Source organism: Astatotilapia calliptera, chromosome 18 (genome assembly GCF_964374335.1).
Source record: "Astatotilapia calliptera chromosome 18, fAstCal68.1, whole genome shotgun sequence".
Classification (NCBI taxonomy): Eukaryota; Metazoa; Chordata; class Actinopteri; order Cichliformes; family Cichlidae; genus Astatotilapia; species Astatotilapia calliptera.
Window position 1 is genome coordinate 13,326,426 of NC_137439.1, and position 23,304 is coordinate 13,349,729.

At 41.6% G+C, this 23,304-nt stretch overlaps 1 protein-coding gene across 2 annotated transcripts in view; it reads left to right on the forward strand.

Moving 5' to 3' along the window:
* Positions 1-23,304, forward strand: part of insra (insulin receptor a) — a 52,671-nt gene that overhangs the window by 15,336 nt on the left and 14,031 nt on the right. For both annotated transcript variants that reach the window (XM_080293390.1, XM_026150677.2), the window contains exons 3-8: positions 15,602-15,938; positions 19,097-19,236; positions 19,781-19,925; positions 20,271-20,485; positions 21,788-21,914; positions 22,334-22,587. In XM_080293390.1, the coding sequence (XP_080149516.1) occupies positions 15,602-15,938; positions 19,097-19,236; positions 19,781-19,925; positions 20,271-20,485; positions 21,788-21,914; positions 22,334-22,587 (1,218 nt within the window). The remainder of the gene's footprint in view (positions 1-15,601; positions 15,939-19,096; positions 19,237-19,780; positions 19,926-20,270; positions 20,486-21,787; positions 21,915-22,333; positions 22,588-23,304) is intronic.

Consider the following 23,304-nt stretch of genomic DNA (forward strand, 5'->3'; position numbering starts at 1 on the left):
CGTGCTTTACTCTCACGCTGCTCCGTGTGGCAAATCGAGCGCACCTCTCTGCATTTCGAACACGTGTCACAACAATTAAGAGCAGCGGTCCCCAACCTTTTTTGCGCCACGGACCGGTTTATGCCCGACAATATTTTCACGGACCGGCCTTTAAAGTGTCGCGGATAAATACAACAAAATAAAACTAGTACCGGTACTGAAAAAAAGAAAATTTATTCATAACACACGTGACAAGACCAAGGAAAACCGAGTAAACGATAAAAACGATAACAAAATAACACTGAAAACCGATTAAAAACCCTGAAAACTATACATTTCACACCGGAGCCTCAACTCTCGCGGCCCGGTACCAAACGACTCACGGACCGGTACCGGTCCGAGGCTCGGGGGTTGGGGATCGCTGATTAAGAGGACCCGAGGGAAGCTCGGAAAGCTAAGCAGAAGTTATTTGGAGAGGAGAGTGACTGCCGTTGGTTGAAAAGAGAGGTAAAAAAAAAACTTCAGTGGTGTGGAAACATTATGGGTTCGCGGAGTCAGACGTGGATCAAGTAGACATAGTGTGTAAACTTTGCTACAGTGTCGTAGCTGCACCACAGAGCAACACTGCAAAGTTCACGAAACATAGATGTTTACATTTTTCATTTATTTTTTATATTGCAAACATTTGCACTGTTATCAGTATTTGCACACTATTTTATATTATTTTTTGACAATCTTTAAAGTCATTATTCAATACATTGTTATTGTTAAATAAATATCGTCAAATAATCGAGATCTCAATTTCAGTGAAAATAATCGTGATTATCATTTTTGCCATAATCGAGCAGCCCTAGCTGTAATTGTAGCCATTTCCCAAGTGTCAGTGAATAATACTCATGGCCACTGATCAATGGCAGTGAAATTTGAATATTAACAGTCATGAAACTGAGGTTGTGGCTGATTGTTTGGCACTGGTGTGAGTTTCGGCTCCCACTGAAAAACTGGGACTGCCTAGATTAGTTTAACAAGTCCACTGAACCAGTGTTTGTTTGCAGCAGCGGTAGTTTCTGTTGCGCTGAGCGCGGCCCCATTATTACGCTCATCAGCGCCTTTGCCACTGAGAAGTGTGTTTATAGTTTTTCCACTAATGACTTTTTTGCTTGTGGCCACTTGGTTCACAGCCATCTGAAGTCCGTCTGAAGTATCTGCAGAATCGGCTCAGAAGACCTGTTGTCAGTTTGCGGTGGCGGTGAATCTTAATCCGGAAGTGTTTAAATAAAAAGTCTCACCGATGATTTCCTAATCGAGACAATGAATCAAGGCCAGATGTTGGCTGGCAAGCACTGATCTCCAATCATGGGCCTGCGGTATTGTGGTCTGTGACCTGCGGTTTTTTTTTTGCCTACTTTCACTAAAGCATGAAAAAGACCTGTTAAGCTCCAGCTAGAACCACAGGGCACAGTGTTGCATTCGGTGTCCTCTTCTGATGTACTCTGTCACTGCTTTTTATAGACCTACAGGAGTGCTTCAAGTTAGAGGCTTTCCAAAAACTTGCTGCATTTATTTCCATGATGATTTACACAAAGGAACATGCATGCATGTTAAATATAAACACAGGAATACACCTGATAATAAAAGAAAAATGTAATGTAACCTCTTTCTAATGCATAATAATTAATCACTTTTACTGCTTTTTGCTTTTTTATTTTGTTGTAAAAGAAGAACTAAAATTTATCATACTGTGATACTGTTATTTTTAAAGGAAGCTTTGGATAGACAGTGGTTAAGTGCCAGGGGTGACTGTGGGTCTCTTACACACACACACACACACACACACACACACACACACACACACACACACACACACACACACACACACACACACACACACACACACATTCTTTCTGCAGTCTGTACAACAGCACGAAACAAAGCTGCGCAACCACGAGGCTTGGCTCGGCTCCCATATTTGGAGTAACAACCCATTTCTCTTCCCTGCTTCTATATCAGGGGTAATTTGAGCCTCTCGGCGAGCAGCCGCTGCAGATTCCCCCTCCTTTTTACCCCAAATTGGAAGCTTCCGTTCAGCATAGTGGCAAAGCACGGTTACCGGAGATGCTCATTACCAAATTTGATTAGATTTAGCTACAGGGGCGCAAAAAAACACCATGTAAACAGCCGTAATAGTGGCAAACATGAGACACCGCCCTGCTCCCTTCTTTATATTTGCAATTTGCTCTTTGAAATGTCCAATTTCAGCTTCAATTCTGTTTGTTATGAAGTTTCATTAAAACTAAATGCCAGACAGAAAATACACATCCACGTACAGTGCACTAGTGTTTCTGTAGTTTAGTCATTCCAAGATACAAAAATGTTTTTGTTTTATTTTTTAATTTTTACAGAAAATGACACAATCACCCCCCAATTAGACAGCTAAGTTGTGGATTAATTAGTAACTGTATTTACTTAGGCCCAAAACAGACTATGCTTTGAAGTCATTATATCAAATAACCTGAATAATAACACATAAACATAAAAGGTAAATAATGTTAAATAAAAGTCAATTATATGTATTTTATTTTAGCTCTTTTTAACTAGGTCATTTACTAAAATCACACTCTCTTGTAGCCTGGATGTTGTTTGGAGGGTTAAGGCCGAACTCCATCGGTGCTCCGCTTCTGTACAGGTTAAGACATGCCACGTCACTATTCAACACCAGTAACCAAATATTCACCTAAAATTAGCCTGGGGAAATGTGCCAGGACACTGGAGCTGTATCGTCACCGCTAGACACTCGTTAGACTTGCTTACAGCATCATTCGTGACACGGTACAACAGAACTGTACTGTGAAATGAAGTCAAATGAAGTGCAATGTTTGTATTTTCCCCATTTTTCTGTAAAGTAGGTTAATATAAAAGAATAAAGGGAGTTGCAGTGTAACCGAGGGTAACCACAGGTTTATCAGCGAAGAGTGATTTATTTATTCATATAAGAGAAAACATGACATTAAACCGAAAGCAGCGCACTCCGCGGTGCATTAAAGCCAAAGTGAACAAACAGAACAGAGATGTTGTTGCAGAAAGGAATGCTGCCTAACCCTAAGTGAACAAACAAGACACAAGACATGTACTGGGCATAAACTCCCTAGAACACACACAGAACAGGAGGAGGAAAAGAAACGTACTCGACAAATACAGAAGGAATAGAAAGAGTCTGGAGGCCAGTAACAGGACCGAGATGATGATGATGATGATGATGCTGTCAGTTTCTGTCAGCACCAGAGTTACAAGGCTTTAAACAGTAAGCTGTTACAAAACAATCCATCAGGAGCAGACACTTCAACAGGCAAGCCAACCAGTCAGGTCATTCAGAAACAAACCTGCAGGCCTTATTTAAAAAGGCATGTTTTGGCTACGGGACAGGCTTAATGCACTATTATAGACAAATATTAAGCTTATAGAATGTAGTTTAAAAATGTGATCATTGTTAATTGATCCACAGACGCACACATTTTTCTTTCTGTGACCAGGAAAGTAATTTACAGAACAGTTTCCTTCAAATCTGCAACAAGTGACCCTGAAATAAATGAAGCCAGTTGAATAATGGTGCAATAAGTGTACTGTCCTCTCACCTCATCGTTTGGTGTCATTGTTAGGTTATGTGAATGGCACTACGTATGGTTCGTGTGTAGGCTGTAATTTAGCTGTAAAATCTCTTATTAAATGCAACTGCTTTGTCCTGTACTTAAACCATCCATGCACACTGAGATCAGCTGAACCTCACAAGGGTCAGTGTGAACGTGCTTCTATGGCCACATGGTCTCCACAAGCTGAATACGTGCACGTCTTTTTAAAGAGACATCTAATGTGGCGCAAACCAAATCAGCGCCTTTATGCCAAAGAAAATATCGACGCCCACTTTGAAAGACGTGGTCGCCACTAACAGTCGATGGTTACAATGCTCCTTCCTCTGTGCATATTTCTGTTAATATCTGAAGTCTTCTGGCTTTTTGTCTGAGAGGCGAAACAAACCAGGCCTTTATTTTCCTTTTAAAAACTGAAATTGTGAGCTGGCACGAGGGGGAATGTTGTACTTGAGTCTGTTTTCTTTTTAATGAAGTGCTGTTTCTTGCCAACGCTCAACTGAAGATAATGGGCATTTGATTATGGTTTGGTAATGGCTGTTATGTGGCACGGCTCGTTTGGCTGTTAAGTCAGCTAAGCCTGAGTCCTTAAAGGGGCTGGCAGCTGAAAATATTGGATGTGCTTCAATAAGAAATCCGGGACTTCCACTGATGATCCTAATATTTTCCACTGTTTAACGCTGCTGACAGACATTTCTCCAATGTGTCTGTCAGATTTGTCCTTTTATACATGAGAGAGAGGGATGAGGAATTAAATGCAGCGTTGCTTCTTCGCTGTCCCCTAGTCTTTCTTATCTAGTAGTCTTTTAATTTGTAAGGCGAATGTGCCTGAAGAAATAACAAACAAATTGGATTAGTGCGCAGTGTTTCACTTACCAGCTAACAGTTTAGCTCTGATTTGAGGAACATGAAGAATCACATTTACTGAAATGAAGGTTTATTGAGGCATTATCTGTCATTGAGAGGCTAAAAAGTCATAAAAAGTAGACCTATAATGCTCATTTAGCATTTTTCAGGATTCATAGTTCAAAATAATCCTTATTTCTCTTACACTGGGCTCGGCGTCTTTTGTCTGAAACAAGCTGTTTTAGTGCCTCAGTCTTTTTCCTTCTGATTGGCTGGCTCTTACAAACAAAATGCTGAGCTCATCATACAGAGCCGAGAAAAAAAAGCTGTCTCAACTCTTGCTCACGTGCAGACTTCAGTATGCGCATCCACTGTTTTATCAGTGATATAAAAGAGAAACAGAGCTGGGCGGGCTTTAAGTGTGTCTTTCGCCGCACAAACGCAGCCGCACTGGCTACAAAAATGTGTGAATATACTCGTGCAGGCTGCTTGGCGCAAACGGAAAGTGTGATTGCCAGTCAGTTGACAGTTTCAAAGCTTTGAGATTTGAAACTAACACTGTCACCACTGCTCCCTGCAGAGGCTCATAAAGGGCAAAAAATTAAATTGTCATTGGATATTCCACCCATCTGTGTTCTACAGGGTATCTGGGTACTGTTTAATTAATTGATTACATAAAAAGTTGTCAGACTTATTGCAAAGTCTCAACAGAAATGTGATATAGCTTTCCATCATACACTACTTAGGCGAGCATTAAATTGCTGTGTTTGGTATCAGAGATCTTTATATTAGACTGCTAAATACTGCTTGAAGGACGCTGGAGAAACAGTGTTTTAGGAGTTCATAGTCTCTGCCAGAGATGCGACACTCAGCGGGTACCATCCTCATCCTCTTCCTCCCCTGCCACCACAGCAACTTTCACCTGTGTCTGCTACATAATTAATAAGCATCCATGAGGTGGAGTACAGCTCTCTGCAGAGACACAGCCTGCCTCAAATTCAACGTGTGTGCAGGCTGATTCTCTGACAATCGGGGAATTGTTGCGAAACAGCCCGAGCGGGTCAGGTGACGATCGTGTGCCGGACCTCGCTTGAAATGGAGCGCCCAAAATAACCCTGGGCTCATGCCATGTATATCTGCGCTCCAATCATGAGATGAACTGGGAGATTTGTCAGGGTCAGTGTGTCTGTGTAACAGACGGACTATAAATCACACGGGGACATAACCTCTGCCAGTGTGTGTGTGTGCAGACAGAGCGGGCGGCCATTGTTTAGTCTTGCTGCTAGGAAACACGGGAGTAACATTGTGGTGTAATCGTGGATATGAACGCATCAGTTATTCATGCAGGCCGTATCGGAAGGAAAAGCAAAGCCACCATGGGGGTAAGGGAATGGGGCCCCACCTCGCCGTTGACCTCAAGCCAGTCCTCTGTGTCGACCTTGTCGCAGGTCCATCACGCAGCAGTCAGCGCTGGCGCCATAATCCCTTTCCATTCTAAACAATGGTGGTTGTAGAAGTTCACGGAGTGTTCTTCCCAATTGTTTCCTGTCTTTGTGGTCCGCTTCCTCTCCGAGGTTATGAATGGACGTTGAGGCCTAGAGTGTCGCCTCGGTAGCGGCAGACACTTTTATGAGACCAAAATACTGAAGGCTGACCTGTGGAGAGTTTAGCTCGCAGAAAAAAAGACAAACTTCGCTGCTCGTAAAGCTGTTTGTAGGGAAATGAAGGATTTTCTAACCAAGTTTTATTATTTGGGAAAATTGAGTCACCTCTGAGAAAATCTTTTAAAAAAGCTTCATCAAAGTGTCTTAAATGACTCATCGCTAATATTTTTATTTTAAACTATGACTCCGCAGGTGTCTCCATCTTTGTCATGAAACTTGAGAGCTAAACTGGTATTTTTCCTTCCACTCATCCCATGAATCTTTTTTTCTCACACACGGCACTCGTTCACGCTGATTTCCTATGATTTATATAATATTAATCCTGAAAGCTTAAATCTGTAGCTTTCTGCACACCCCAGCTGCAAGACGTAAATTAAATGGTATTTAAACTAAAACAAAGGTAGAAAATCCAGATCCGTGTGTGAAAGACGGCGTGTCCTTGATGAGCCTAAACAGCTTTTCTACCTTTAAACACACGCTAACACAAGCTGACTCACTTACACTGTGCACAATGTATCACACCTCCTTAATACAGGCTGCTGTGGTTTTATTAAAGGATTGAAACTGCTGTTTAGTGACGTCACAAATTTGGACCAGAAGCTGTTTTTTTTTTTCCATCCAAAAGAAGCAGCACAATCCCAATTTTATGTCTGAATTCCCTTTCTTTTATTTATGTTTCCGCTGTGCTTCTTTGCCAGTGTGCATCTCATCTGTGAGCTATTTGGTTTTCTTTCTTTCTTTCTTTTTTATCGCACCACAGATGGAGTTGTCTTTTTACTTAGAAATAACCAAAACTACATTTAAGAAGCGCCTTTCAGAACCAGTGCAACAAAGCGGTGCATTTTGGAAAAGTTATGCAAGAACGAGAGCACATCTATCAGAGGAAGGATCGATAAAATGCTCAAAGTTGCTTTGAAGTAAAATAAGTGAGCAAAGCTGCTGAACTGAGGTTGCTGTTTATTTGAGTTGGCCATGGCAAACACCAGCTCGGTTCACAATACAGTAGTTGAGCTGTGCAGTGATGTATGAGGACCTTAAAACCCAGTTAGCTGATAAATTGTGTATAAATTCTGACTCCTTTGACCTTATTGGTATCACAGAAGTTCAATTTGGAATTGGGCAGGAAGTGGGGAGGGAGGGCAGAAAAGATGGGACAAATGCGCCAGTCATTAAAACTTGTTCCTCTTTTTTTCTTCCCCCCTCAGCTACAACTATGCTCTTCATGGTCGCAGAGTACTATTTCACCAGCATAAAGCTAGCCTCAGAACCCCCAATACACGCACCACAAGTCTATTTCTTTGAGCTGACTTAAGTGCTCTGGCACTCAGTGTTGTGGAGCTGCACCCTGCAAACCCTCTCCGTTCAGCTACTGGAGCCTTTCCCATGGAATCCCAGACATCTCAGGCATCTGTTAAAGCAGGGCCGACAGGCGTTTCTTCAGCGGCGTGCACGCTCACCATCGCCATAGTGGATTTGAAACATCTCGCGAGTTTTGGTTTTGTCTAATCTATAGCTTTCACAATATCAGATTCTTTCTAGATGATTACAGTGGCCACAGTAATTTGAAATAAGTTTATTAGAACAATGTTTATTGATCAGAGCTACCACTCATCTAATTTACTGTGTTTTGTCTTTTATTTGGAAATTGAAAAAGTGAATTAAACTCTGTGTTTGGAGGTGGTGAGAGCGTTTGGAACCACATGTGCACAAAAGCATAAAATAAAATTGAATACAAATGATAAATAACATATCAGCATTCTTAATGATCGTGGTTATTCTTAATACTAGCATTTCACAGTACCATTACTCTGTCTGACGGTTATAGAAAAGCAGCAAATATGGCCACCTAACTATAAAATGAATGTTGACAAAAAAAAAAACTATTGAATTAAATGGGAAAAACACAAACGAGTTCACCTTATTGCACCTACCCTTTTTATTCAAAATGTCGACATTTTTATAACCAGATTTCACCAAAACAAAGACCAGAGAAAATAACACAAACTGATGCCTCATTCATGACACTTGTACTTTGAGTTTATATTTGTTCACTGTCTGACTATATCACACTTGTTTCAGAAGTTTTCCTCTCTGACAGATACAGATTTTATTTTAAATATTTTTTAAATGTATCTACCCCTCAACCTTTCAGTTAACTAGTCCAGACAAAATAATTTTTAAGCAAAATTTCAACGTTTCAAATAAATAAATACACATAAAAGAAGAAATGTGAGATGTTATTAGCAGTGGTGTCGCTGGTCATCACCAGTGGATTGTTGTTGTTTTTTTTTTAAATTTTCCTTTCTCTGTAAGACTTTGGTCAAATCAGCATCAGGTCTTAAATGTCACCCACTTGATTAATTGCCACCTTTGCACTTTCATTTGTCATGTATAGAGGGGAGGGGTAGGGACTAATATCACATCTGTTCCCGACAGGCAGTGCTATGGTAGTAAAATGAGTTTGTGTCAGGTAGTGCAATGTGTCTTTACTGCTTTAGATGAGCTGAAATCATGAATTCAGTGATGGAAAGGATAAAATCCTGGATAACTCTGTAAATATTATGTCTTGCAAAAATAACTGTAGAAAATGACTCAGCCACTCTGTCTTCTAAAATTACTCTTTCAGCATATTGGCAGAAAAAAACAGACCAGTGTATATCAACTTCAAGTCTTCATCAGAGTGTGTCACCAACACACAATCAGTCAGAATGAAACACCAGCCCTGGGTGGCAAACAGCTAACGCCTGTGTCAGACACAGGCATAAGTCTTGAGTCACCCCTTATTTCTTTTATATGCTGCAGGAAAACGGGATATAGGTGTAGTGATTTATTGATGCATTTCAAGCATGCATAGAAACAGAGGTTTATAAGGCAAATGCAGGTTTGTACAGAAAGAAATTTGCAGATTGTTCTTTGGACTTTTACCTGTCTCACTGAAGAACACCTGTCAGATCAGTCATCAGAGCCATATATCAGGCAGCTCGCATGTGATTCTCTGTCAACACAGCTGATGTTATTAACAGCGGTGTCCAGAGTAACATCAGATCAGCCAGTAACAAGTTGGAGTTTAGAAGAAGCTGGAGTCAGAGACTGGATATACTGCTGTGAAAGAGTAACGGAAAATAAACTGTTAGCAAAAATATCCCAACCTTTCGTACACAATGCTGCACTTTCTCTGAGTCCACCTTCCCACGGTTGTTGTGCAAAGCAAACGCACCCAAACTCGTACTCCCACATTAAAGTTCAATCTGTCTTTAATCTGTTACATTAGGGCAGATTATTCTTTACTCTAGGTCTTTCTCTGCTAGCCTTTTTTTTCAGCACGATCCTTGAGTTTAGCATCTACAAACAGAAATGTATTTTTTTCTTCATTTTTCTTCTTCTGGGCCTTCAGCAAAAACCTTCTTTCATAGAAACTAAATACTACCCTTGTCATAGCTGTGGAATTTTAATTGCCAGCCACTGCACCACCACGTTCCTGTTTGGCATTTTCTCAACTCTCATGTGATCTCAATGCAAAAAAGGTTTGAATAGGTCGTCGTTTCATCACCACCAAAAGAGGAAAAAGCTAAAAAAAATAAAAAATAAATCACTAAATTATTTCAGGGAGGATTGTGGTTAATGAAAACATGTAGAAACTCTTTACAGTTTATAGCGCTTTAACTGCTTGAAACAACACAATAAGAACCTCTTTATGCAGTTTGTGTTTTAATTGCTCAGCGGTCCAGAACAGTGGACCTGTTGAAAACTTGAGTGCGTCACTTTTTCTGTCTTTCTGACACCCCACATTGCTGCAGCTGGGCAATGCAAATCTTTTTTTCTTCACCCCCTTTTTCCAAGTTGGCACTGACTTGATAGGCTGACGGAGACCTGATGCGGTGTTGGTTGTTGCTGTCCCTTTTGGGCCGCGGGAGATTGAGCGCCTTATTGTGCCGCGCTGCCGCCTCATTCAAATGAAACCTCAGCTTATGAGATAACGTGCCAGACATTTCTGCAGGCTTATTCCCCAGCCTTCATGCAATCCTGCTGTACTTTGCACGGAAAAGACAGAAATTGACCAACGTGTCAGTGAAATAAAGCAATAAGAACCAGGAGACTTTTTTTTTTTTTTTGCACGCATCTGTAAAGAGAAAAGACAGAGAGGGAAAGAGAAGTGTTGATATATCGATATAATGTGACCAGGTGATTGTACAAACAGAAGATTAGAGATGGAGAACTCAAGCTCAGTGTGTCTAATTGGTACAGATCAAACTGAGAAAGAACCTCTGCTCGTCAAAAACTGCCAGCGTCGGTGTTGACAACAAAAAGAAGAAGAAAGAAAGCAGCCATGTATTTAGGGATTTGCATGTTTTAAGGAAAGAATAGCAAACCCCTCCAAACAGCCTCCTCGGGATCCTTCCCCGCTCTGGAAGATCAAAGGTAGCTTGGTGTGGCCTCGCTCTCACAGGTCATCACGGTCTCCACCTTGAAACATTTCTGACAACCGCACAAGAAATGAGTATCTCCTTCAGTGTGGTCGCTCGTTATTATTATTTAAGCCTGCATGGATTGCGATAGGGGATACTTGTGATAATGATCATTTAGGATCATTGAGCAGCTTCGCAGATATGGCAGAGTGTGGAGTAAGTCATTTGGACAGTGAACAAGTGACTTTCGATTTGTAAGTTTGCTCACTTACAAAGAAATGGACCGTCTCACTTTTATGGTAGTTTCATGTTAATGGAGAGAGACAGAGTATCAAAAAACAAAAGTTATAAATTGATTTGCACATCGTTGAGTGATACAAGTGTTCATTCCACAAGCATTGAATTGTTACTTGGTGGAGGAACTCAAACCTTCAGCTCACTCCACAGATTAAGGTCTGGAGGCTGGCTAGACCACTCCATGACCTTAATGTGCTTCTTCTTTAGCCACTCCTTTGTTGCCTTGGCAATATATTTTAGGTCATTGTCATGCTGGAAGACCCATCCATGACCCAATAATCACACCAACAGTGTCATCTTCTTCTTTGTCAGCTTCTTGCTCATGTTTCTTGATGTCCTGTCCTTTGACAGCTCTTTGGTAGAGGTTGAAATGGAAGAAATTGAATCTTTTGTCAGCTGTGCTTTAAACATATAAAGAGTTGAGATAAGGAGTATCTGTAATTGATTGATTGTAATCTGTGCCACATGGAAGCCATAATCTGGATGGTTAACGGGATAAAATAGTTATTTCACTCAGTGCAAATCAATTTAGAACTTTCATGTAAAGTGTTTGGTTTCTGGATTTTTGGTTAATATTCTGTCACCATTAAAATGAAACTACCATAAAAATGAGAAAATGTTCATTACTTTGTGAGTAAACTTACAAATTCAACGGGGATACGACGGATTTGTCTGAGACTGTCATTCAGGAAAATACTTTAGCGAGCCTGAGCATGAGTATAAATGGTGACATTGCTGGTGACATTTATGTGTATATTGGGCTGGACAGTGTAATTTATTTCCTTTCTGATAACTTTCAAACTGTAATTATATGAGGCTATCCTGCAAAAAGTGGCAGTTTTTCGCATTTTCAAAATCTCTCATTTATATTGAGATAGTAGCTTTATATTCTAGTGGTTTACACCATCATCAAACAAATTAGAGAGCTGCGGTTTAATCCTGAGAGGGGCGAGAAATCCCTTTGGGATAGTGTCAGGAAGTGTATCCGTTTCCACAGAAGTGACTGCTTGTAAAAAAGGGAGCAGCTAAACATAACTTTTAATTTGTATTGCAATAAGTAGCAGTGTATGGCATCAACTAAAATTTAATTTGTGTTATTTATTATTGTATGTGAAAAAGGCCTACATGATGTTCTGAGTGGACAAAATGAATCTTTTAACAAAGTATTTCTTAGACCAGCAGTCCAAAACCTGAAATGAAAAGACTTTATTGGGAGTTAATGGCAAAACTGACTAAATATTATTATTTTTTTAACTTTCTGTAAAGTATTACTTCAGCTTTGTTTGTTGCTCAGTTTAAAATCTTAGCACATCCGTGTGGTTTTGCTGCATAGGAGGTTGTAATCGGTTCTTTAATTATAATGGTTCCGCATTTAAAAATTCTCACTGAAAGCATAACGAAGGAAAAACATCATCGCCATCTTTCACCACATTTATGGATTTCCTTGGACTTTAACATTTAACTAACTGCAGTTGCAGCTGAGGGAGGAGCTGTCAGTTGCTGAAAGCGATATTTCAGTCTGGGTGGAAAAGTTTCCAAAGCTGTTGAAATCTGTAAGAACTCGTAACAGGTTGTAGACATGATGAGGCACGATCATCGTCCTGAGGCGCCGAGCTGTTCAGTGCACAATCAAGATTGTCTTAGCATGAGTTTGTAGCAGAAGGAAACCATGTTTTTCTCAACTGGCACTTTTCTTTTGAATGTCAGAGATGCATATGCATGCTAAAATATACTCCAGGCGCTCTTAATGGGAGCAGCTTGTGGTTTATATCAGCGTAAAGGCAGCTGATTCATAGCAGTGAGGAGATGGAAAGAGTGGAGCCACGCTCCTTGCTTTCCCTCAGCTTGAGCCTGTTTCTGTGTGGCTCTCGTGTTGGTTTGCGTATGACTGTTTGAGTAGGACACAAAGGGTTAAACCGTCTGCTTGTCTTCCTTGGAAAGGGGAGAGGCTACTTGAATGGCTAGCTTCTACAGCCAGCCAACACATTGGCTAAGGCTGAGGGTGGATCTGTTGGGTCTGTGCTGCGACATGGAGCACACTGGAGGATCAGGAGTAAGTCAGTACACACAGTAAAGCTTTTGTGTATGTGTGTCTCTTTGTGTTTGTATGTGAGTGGGGAGAAAAAGCAGAAATTCAGCTTTTAAATGAACTTTGGTGATGGAGGCAAAAGGTCAAAGCAAGAAGCAGTTTATTTTATTTTTCTACTGTCTGTAAATCCTGACTGACTGACGTTGATAAGGGGCAATTATATCATTTGTTTTTCTAGCTCGGTGCCCCCCTTTAGCTTCCCTCTCACATTCTCATATTGCTGCTGCCCTCACCAAGCACACTCCTCGTGTGCCTCAGCAGCTTACCTCTGTTAATAAAAGAGGACAGGGGGGTACATGTTGTTTTGTTCATTTAATGGCAGACCTCGTGACACTAATGAAGACAAGCCGCTTCAACACATGCACACTGAATCCGAATGGTGCTCAGCGATCGCTGCCCAGCAGAGGAAACTGCTACAACAACTGCTGCACGTTACTCAGATTCATTGTTTCCTTTCGCACACATTCCCCTTGCATTTAATGTCAGTTCAGCCTCATAAAGACGCACATGCTCACATCTATACGGCCTCACCTGTAATGTACCCTCATTATCAGCCCTGCTGCTGAGCGGTTTTAATCTGACTATCGTGGATGAGGAGCTAATCTCAGCGGGCAGGTCAGTCTGCTGTATTTACCTCTGAGAGTCCTACATCTCCCCTTGGACTCATCGACAACACAGTGTGGCACATTCACACACCTGCCAATCCACACAGCCTCCTGTTACGTAATGACTGATTTACACGCATGCACACAAGCAAACATGTGTAAACAGCCGATCTGCAGACTTGAGTCTTTAGTTGAGCTTGTTTACGCCCAGGAGACATTTAGTCGCATATTTTTTGTAACCGTCAGGACGCTGCGATCTTTCAGTGTTTTCATTTCTCTTGCAGAGCTCTCTATTCTCCCAAAGAGAGGCCCGTGGATACATTTTCTGCAGCCGCTTTAGATCATTTGTTTATTCCGTGGCTGTTTCGGCCAAGAGCTTAGAAATACATGGATATTAAACACAGGCCATAATTAATAATATGTTTTTAGGTTATATCATATCATACATTCCAACACTTTGTGGTGTGTGGCAGTTTTATCAACATTAAGGCTTCAGCTAAATATTGTTTTCATTGAAACAGGACAAGGTTTCTCACAGCCTGAGGAGGATAAAGCTGCAGCAACACAAGCATAAAAATGCCTTTACAAAACATCCCAGACCCAAATGACGAGCTAAACTAGTAACTGACATTTAGATTAAAACATAATTACTTATTATTGACCTTCATAAATAAACTCTGAAATAATTCTCCCAGCATTAATTAAAAAGACACGTTGGTATGTTCTAATGAGCCAGACAGTTTGATTTATTATTTGCCACATCTTAAAGATGGATTGTTTGCATTTTATATTAGTTTCTTTTAAAACCGTTTTGGAGGTGCACAAAATTATGACACACACTGGTCTGTAACACTGAGATCAGAGATGTGGGAGAAGAAATCTTCATAAAGGGCTGCTGAGATTTTAAAACATTTGGACAGAAGTTTGGAGCTCTATCACCGATTTCCAGTCTTTGTCAGACGAGCTCCAGTACTTCTTAATCAACAGCAGGTTTCATTTGATTTTACTGCCTTGCAAGCCGTTCAGATAAATTTTAAACATGTGAAGTCAGCTTTTAGGTCTGTTTGGTAAATCCTAAATTCATACTAACTATATGAGGTGGACATTTAAGTATTTTTAAGCATAATTGTATTGCAAATAAATAGCAGATATTGCTATTGAAATGTATTAATTAGTAAAAAAACAAAAAAAATCTTTTTAACCCCTTAATCCATCATTTTCAGCTTCTTTGTTATTTTTCCAATAACTTACAGACTATTTAATCTTCTCAGCTGTTTGCTAATTAGTTTTCATTAGCCACCGCTGCCCTTTTCATTATAACAACTATTACAGTCGCATATTAAACGTTTTTTATATAGCACCTTTAAAAAAACAGTCCTTTTAACGTACAGGCATGAGAACAACAGTAAAAGATTAGATTTAATCAGAGAGCAAACATAAAAGTTCACAAAAAACATGAAAATGTTCCTTGACTGATTAACTTAATCTTTCCATGTACTGCTTGGAAAACAAGATAAATACCACCCAGGGTACAAGTATCCCTGGTTACTTGTGGTCTTGTGGAGATTATCATATCATGTCTCCCAAGCACTTCAGTTGCTTAGTCATTGTTTTCTTACTTAACTTCATGAGCTTGGATAGTGCAAAGCTTAAATGACAATAAAAGGGATTGCAAATAAACTCATTTTTAACCAGCCCTCACGTGCAAAATACTTGCATACTTTAAATGCCAGTTTCTCCCCTTTGTCTCACTTTCACCAAGCCTTCTGGAGAAGTATTTTTCTTTGGTCGACTTGGTATTGGATCCCTGCTATTTGTATTTAGTATGCTCCTTGGCCAATGGCAGATGGTCCTCGGGGCTGCTGGCTTGCAGAATAGGGAGGGATTTCACTCCTTCTGACAGAGATCTGATCACATGAGGTAAAAGTTCAGTGTCAGTGGGGACTAATCAGAACATGTAGGTGTTTGATTTTTGATAAGCTCCTTTTCCTGTCCTTTCTTTAACTCGTGTCATCTTCGTTTCACCTGCAGCACACTCTTTCTAACCTCATCCTCCTTCTCCAATCCTCAGTGTGTCCTGTTCAGTGCAAACATCGGGCCTGCACCAAAGATGACCAGTGCTGCCACAGCCAGTGCCTGGGCGGCTGCCTGGAGCCCAACTCAGCCAGTCACTGTGTGGCCTGCCGCGGCCTCCAGCACGAAGGTACCTGCGTGCAGCGCTGCCCAGAAAACCACTTCACCTACAAGGGCTGGCGCTGTGTCTCATTCGAATTCTGTCAGAATCTGCACAACACATGCAAGCGGGAGAAGGAGCGCAGCAAGAGCACGGACTGCCGCGAATACGTCATCCACAACGGCGCCTGCATCCCCGAGTGTCCCTCTGGCTACACAACCGTCAACTCCTCCTCGTAAGTGCACACGCCGTCAGGCTGAGAGGCTCTTAATGGCCCATAGAAGAGCCACTGGATCAATGAGGCTGCAAACATAAACACACAGACCCCAACGATACACATTTACCTACTCAATGGTTTTGTTACACGATGCATAATTTTCCCTACAAACACGTCTAAATTTGTCTAAATTGGGTTGCATGTTGCTAAAAATGCTGCGATACTTTCATTTACCAGTGCATTTATAATAACTGCAGGCTGACTATTGTTAGTGAGCAGACATCGCAGGAATTTTGTTATGATGGTTTTTTTTGGCACAAAATGCGAGATTGCTTCAGGGCGCTTTTTTTTTCTTTTTAGTTAGAGGCAATCAATCAGAAAGATCTTTCATCCTGCAGTAACATGAAAAAACAAAAACAGAAAATATTCAACAAATTCAATGTGGAATTAAAAATAGTCGGTCGTGTTGCTGCCACTGTGTGTGTTTGTAGCACACCATGACGGTGCAGGAATTGGTCTTCTTGCTGAGCTCAGACGTTGCTCTGTGTCTGTGTGTGTACACAGACACAGAGCAACGTGCACACACAGACACAGAGACCTCTTTTTCTTTCTGTGTGTATATTTGTGTGTTTGTCAGACACCGCAGACAGCTAGGTCAAAGTGGTACGGCACAGCAGGGAGCCGGGCACGTCTGCATTTCTGAATTTGACTCAGTATCCTACATTTCTGTGTTGCTCACTCGCTCGCTGTGTACCAGCCAGACGCTTGTGTCTGCACTGCAGCGTGCGATCTTTATGTAAATGCAGACACTTGTGAGTGAACTGTGTTTTCCCTTTTCTCTAGCTCTGCAGTTACCTCAAATAGGTGTTGTGCTTGTGCTGACCTGCCAGTGACCTTCGCTGTGTCCCTCTGACACCTCCGCTTACTGTGACTGGGCTGTCCACAAGGGTGGGTGTGCCTGTAAGCACAAACACTCCAGACAGCCGAAGTCTTTCTGCTTGGGCAAAGGCTGAAAATGCAGCTCGGTCTTTCAGGACACGTAGTCGTCTGTTACAGAACCACTGGCCAGTGGTGAAACATCAGGGGACAGGCTGTCAGCACCCCGGGTGCTTGGCCTTGACTCCCCTGGCTGGCTGCGGAGAGATAGAGGGCGTGTCTGGCAAGCAACACGCAGCAACAAAGTCCATGCAGTCTGTCAGTGATGACAGGAAAGGTGGCAGTGCCACTGCTGCCAGGTGTACGGCGTTACGTGTATTTCACCTTTATTAATCCACAGATGATTTGCCAAGCACATAATCTCTGTTTGAACCACATGCAGCTTCACATTCATGGAGTTGCATGCGGTACATTCACACCTGACAGGTCATCTGAAAGCAGATCCATCTCCAGTGGAGCAGATGAGGTGCTTTGTTTGAAAACACCAGTGTTACAGCCTCGGGCTTCAGACAGCTTTAAGCTTTCATTTTCAGGCAGTTTTCTATTCTTTGCTTTATATTATGTGAGTTAGTGTCATCTCACACACACATCATCCCATCTCTGGCTCTAAGCACAGAAGCCCGACCTACATGCTGTTCAAAGGTCATGCCAATCAAATGAAAGTGGGCTTAATTGGTGGTCTGCCTTAAATGCAGAGGAGCTAAGCAGCTTCTTCCAGACGAAAAAGGAACCAAGGCACTGCACTTTTGCTCATCACAAGATAAGCAGCGATTATTTTGATATGCAAATCATACAAAGACACCCTAAAATCTAGGGATTAAAAACTTGGAGCTGGAAATATGAATAATAGGTCCCCTTGAAGTCAGAAAAAGGGTGAGTGTGTAAGTATATGGATGATAATTTATATTATTATCACCAAAAACCTTTAGCAAAAATACTGAATATAATATTTAATATACCTTTAGTTTTGTGTATAAAGGTTTTAAAGAGACGGCGCATTTTCCAGCTGCAGCTGATTTGTGGCGATTCAGCTGTACTCCCATTTCATCCTTTTCACTTTGACTTCCTTTCTGTTCCCTTTTTTGGTTCCTCCTTCTCAATGGCGTCCTCCTGCTGTTGTTGGCTTTAAACTAAGCTGTGGAAATGAAAGTGCTTTGAAGGATAAGCAGTGTACTCAAAGGTGTGATGAGTGTCTGGGCTGAAAGTGCAGATGTGGCACTCGGGAGGGAAAAGGGTCAAGGGTAGTTCAAGGCGGGTTTTGAGCCAGATTAGATAATAAAAGAGAACAAACCTTCCTTTACTCACCGGCATGAGTAAACTTCTATTTTATTTGTTTTTTTAGTCATTCTGGCTTTTAAACTGTTGTCATGTGGCTGGTTTGTTTTGTTGAAAGCTGTTGTTAATTTCATATACAACTATATCAGTGCCAAAGCTCACAGTGTATACTTCATTTTTGAAATATTAAGTATTTATAGTCTGTAAATGAGTGATTACCATTAAAAGCGTACCAGAAGAATCCATTATTTGCCATTTTTCTCTAATTGTCCTGCCTGCTTAATCAGCTGTTACTAAACAAAGGCCATTCTCACCTCATAAACCAGGACAATGACCTGGAGCAAACAGTCCGCCATCTTCTAATCCTCCACTTTAATCCCTTCAATTTGAAACATTTTCCACAGCAAATGTGTGCCGGCTGTAGGATGTCTGTTCAGTAAGCTGAGAGGGAGAGAAAAACGTGCACAGATGTACTCTGTTTGTGTTTACCTATCAAATATGTTTTGGCCTTTTTCCACTGAAGAAAGAAAGAGGGACAGAAAAACGGTAAAGTAACAGATTCTGTGCCTTGACTGTATTTGGATCAGTCATGCTTACGTGCATAGGCTCACAACAAAAGGCTGATTTTGAGCCAGGAGAAACCTTTGCCAATGCCACTCCTCCTCTACTGGATGTGTAAATAGACATGTTTACTAGCAGGGTTGTCATATCACCTTGAAATATGACGTCAGAGTTGATTTTGAGACGTTTGTCTGCTGTCCAAAAATCACTCATCGCAGGTTTAAGGTTTTAGTATTTCCGTGTGTGTGTGTGTGTGTGTGTGTGTGTGTGTGTGTGTGTGTGTGTGTGTGTGTGTGTGTGAGAGAGAGAGAGAGAGAGAGGGAGACAGAGAGAGAGGGAGAGAGAGAGAGAGAGAGAGAGCAGAATATAATTCAAAACTCATCTTGTTCCTTCCTGTTCTTTAGGCTCAACTGCACTCCCTGCGCAGGGCTGTGCCCCAAGGTGTGTCTGGGTCTGAAAGTCGTGGACTCGGTCACTGCTGCCCAGGAGTTAAGAGGCTGCACCATCCTCAACGGGAGCCTGGTCATCAACCTGCGTGGAGGAAGTGAGTGTGTGCGGTTTGTTTGGCTGAATCAGATTACATCGTGCAGCAGATCAGCACAGCAGAACAACAAACACAGAGATGTTGACATTGCAGGAAACCAGGAAGATACTCCAGAATGTACAATCAAACAACCAGCAACGTTAATTAAAGAGAAAATAAAAGCTATGGGAACTCTGGAAAACATAGATGTGTGATGATTTTTGAACATTTTAAAAGCTAAAATAAATTTTAATAGGAACAAACAGCAAGCTCATAGTTTCATTTAGATTTGATGTACAGTGGTGCAGAAGTTCCTCTTCATTTGAAAGTTAATGGATGTGAATATTTAATGCAGTCATTAAAATATAAACGCTGTGCTGAAATCAATCCAGTTATATTATTTACAAAGTAAGCCTGCGATTTAATGGGAAAAAGATGAAAAGAAAATGGGAATCACAAATGAATGAAAACAGTTTGTTGTGTGTCTTTTATGAGTCATGCTGCAGAATCGGTAGTCAGTTTTTAAAGCTCATGTTTTTTTTTGTTTTTTGGGGGATTTCTGTAGACAACATAGCTGCTGAACTGGAGGCCAGTCTGGGCCAGCTGGAGGAGGTCACTGGCTACCTGACAGTGCGACGTTCCTACGCCCTCGTCTCCCTTTCGTTTTTCCGTAAACTCCGTGTTATTCGTGGAGAGGAGCAGGAAATCGGGTGAGACTCTTTCTTCTTAGCTGTTCTCATCCTTGCCATGTCCTGTAATTATGAGTTAAAAGCGGAAGGACTGACCTTTTCAAAATGTCTTTTTGTGGTAGCCGTTTCTGGTTAGACTTTCCCAAATCATACACGAGGCTTCGTTGAGACGAAGTGGAAGACGCCTGCAGCACAATGAGCTGCACTTACAGAAGAAATAGCAAAGGACAGACATGATATAAATTGAAGACTAGCCATGCTCAGATAACCTCCTGCTCATGTTACTCAAAGGAGCTTTTTGTACCCTCAGCCAAATGTCATGTATCATTAAAGTATGTTCATGCTGTCTTCACTCTTCTTTTCCAGGAATTATTCCTTCTATGCACTGGACAACCAGAACCTGCGGCAGCTCTGGGACTGGTCCAAACACAAGCTGACCATCCAGCAGGGGCGCATGTTTTTCCACTACAACTCCAAACTCTGCATGTCTGAGATCCGCAAGATGGAGGAGGTGACGGGAACCAAAGATCGTCAGGTCAAGAACGACATCGCCTCTAAGACCAACGGAGACCAGGCTTCATGTAAGACCCTCGGCCCTCGAGTCGGCTTTTGCAGGATGTTATTATAGCAACGAAAAACACCGAGTCGGGCTTGGTACATGCAAACATACTCATGGTTATTGTTATGATGGTCATTTCCTGTCCTGTGTTTGCAGAAGTCTTCCTGCAGACCTTTTACCGACATTGTGTAACTTGTGTAGGAACAACCAACAAAGCAAAGCACTCATAACCGCTATGCATGGTAACTTGGTGATCTAGGCGTTGCTCTGATTGTGTCCTTTCCATCCTAATTCATATGTGTACGAGCTGGTTAACAGGATGTTATAAAACCTGGCACCAGCATGGTGCCTCGACATTGCTGGACCAAAGGTTTGACTGAAGAAATTCATGATTTCTCATCAACCTGGGAATTTTATCTCAGTTTCGTCAAAAAAATAAATAAAAATCTCCATAGTCACTTTTCAAGTTTTACATTTCCCAAGTGGGGTCCATTCTGTACCCACAGATCTTCAGTCTGTGTAACTTGGACTTGTGTTTATATAGTTGGGATCTTGATGATCAGCTTCTGATTGGCCCTGAGTCTCTTTTTTACCCCTCAGCTGTAAAAGGCTGATGGAGTGTTGTGTCACCCTCACTTTGTGAATACAATATTTCTACAAATAGACAATGTGAGACTTTCAAATTGACGTCATAGGTGGATCTAATAGGAGGGTGATGGGGGTAAGACTGGCGGCCATCAGGGTTTTTGATAACTCTGAGTTCAGGTAGATTTCCTGTCATCCGTGTTTTACTTCTGCTGCAAAGGCCACAGAAAACATTTGAATGCCAGAGCAGTGCGTCTTCATAAATTGAGCCACAGAGATGCACAAGGCCAAGGTCGTCTTTCTTTACTGACATGTTAAAAGCCTTCGTTTTTTCTTTATCAAAGACCTTGATAAATTTGGTAAACATGTAGGAGTGAAGCTGCAGACAGCGGCGCTGAGGAGACCTTTGTTGTTGTTGTTGTGTGCTGGAAGACTTTAATTGTATGTCTGCTGTGCTTTTGAATTGTTAACCCAGTTTTGTTAGTTCTTTGTAAGCAAGAGATGTGCTTTTACACATGTTCAGCAAAGCAAATGAAAAAGGATTTAGTTTGTAAGCTGAAGAAGAATTTAAGTTTAGAAAAGTACAATTGGCTGAACAAGTGGAGTTCATGAAGATCTTCTCACAAATGAACAAAAGCAGATATGATTCCTTAGTTTTCTCCAGTCAACAGAGATTTAAAAACCTGCATAATTACTCATTATCTTTAACCTTCACTATTTCTGTCTTATGTGCTCTCAGGTGAGAACCACGTGCTCAATTTTACCCAGATTCGAACCATGAGCGATAAGATAATGATCAAGTGGCAACCTTTCTGGCCGAAAGACTTCAGAGACCTGCTGGGCTTCATGGTGCTGTACAAAGAAGCGTGAGTTCATCTCGAGTCATCAGTCAGCCACTCTCACAATCAGACTCAGAATCTGACTCGGCTCTTTGCCAAACCAATATTGTTCTAAGCTGCTCAGATACTCTGCAGAGGACAGCAGAGATACAGTAACTTCTGAAAAGTATGTTTTAAAGCGACCAGATCAGTTTTAAAGAACGTTATTGTTTGTCTGTACTCACACATCTGATACATGCTCACCAGTGTTTACTGGCCCCTCAAAAGTTTCCTATAATTAAAAGTGATCCCTATAGACCGATAAAATCTTAAGATAACATCCTGGAATACCCTCCTTTCTAACCAGAAGCGCTGTGAGCGTCACTCTAACATCAGTAATCTTATATGAGCAGATTTTCCTCTGTAGGCTGTTGAAATAAATCGATAAATTATTTTTCTTACAACAGACCGTTTCAGAACGTAACGGAGTTTGATGGGCAGGACGCTTGCGGCTCCAACAGCTGGGTGATTGCCGACGTGGACCCTCCGCGCCGAGCCACAGACGGAGAAAAAGAACAGATTGAACCGGGTCATCTAATCTTCCCCCTAAAGCCGTGGACACAATACGCCATTATGGTGAAAACCCAGCTCTCGGCCTCTGACGAGAACCAGGTCCACGGAGCCAAGAGCGAGATCATCTACGTCCGCACCAATGCCACAAGTAAGTGTGATGAGTGGATCGCAGCTTCTTCCACCTGAGTATTGCCTTGATGTAGTTGAATTGTGAAGTATATTTTGATTGAAGACTGTGGAGTTGATTTAGGAGACTTTGTCCTCATGCAGGAACTTTACTACCTGCGACTGTTTTCCACTAGTTTGTTTTTTTAATACCAAAAATGTTTTGTGACTCTACCTTAACATTATAACAGAAGCAACTTGTCAGGGTATTATTACCAACCACAGCACTACTCAGACATCAATGATGTTGCATTGTCAAGCCTGTTCTGGACCTGAATCTAAGGACTGTCCTACCAAACCAGGCATAAAAATTGCTCTGTGTAATCTAAACATGGAAACCACTGCAAACCTAAAGCTAAAGATGTATCAGCTTCTTCAAAAGCAGGTCATCGGCTGTGAAATTCTCACAGTGGAAAAGGTCAATATCTTGTCCTGTACTAGAATTCAGCTATTTTTAGGCTCATCCTGCGGTGTTACTATCATTGACTGGTGGAGTCAGTGTTGTGTGTGTTGCTGTTGCCAAAATGTCCTTGGCACAAGAACAAGGAGGAGGAAGACAGATGGCATGATTTGCTTACAGTGCCACAGACCTGCAGGGCCTTACCGCGTGCAAGGTGTCCGTATCAGTCACTCAAGCAGCCATCACCGTGCTCTTCCCCACTGCTTAATTGTACCTTGCCACCCACAGATCTCGCTGTGT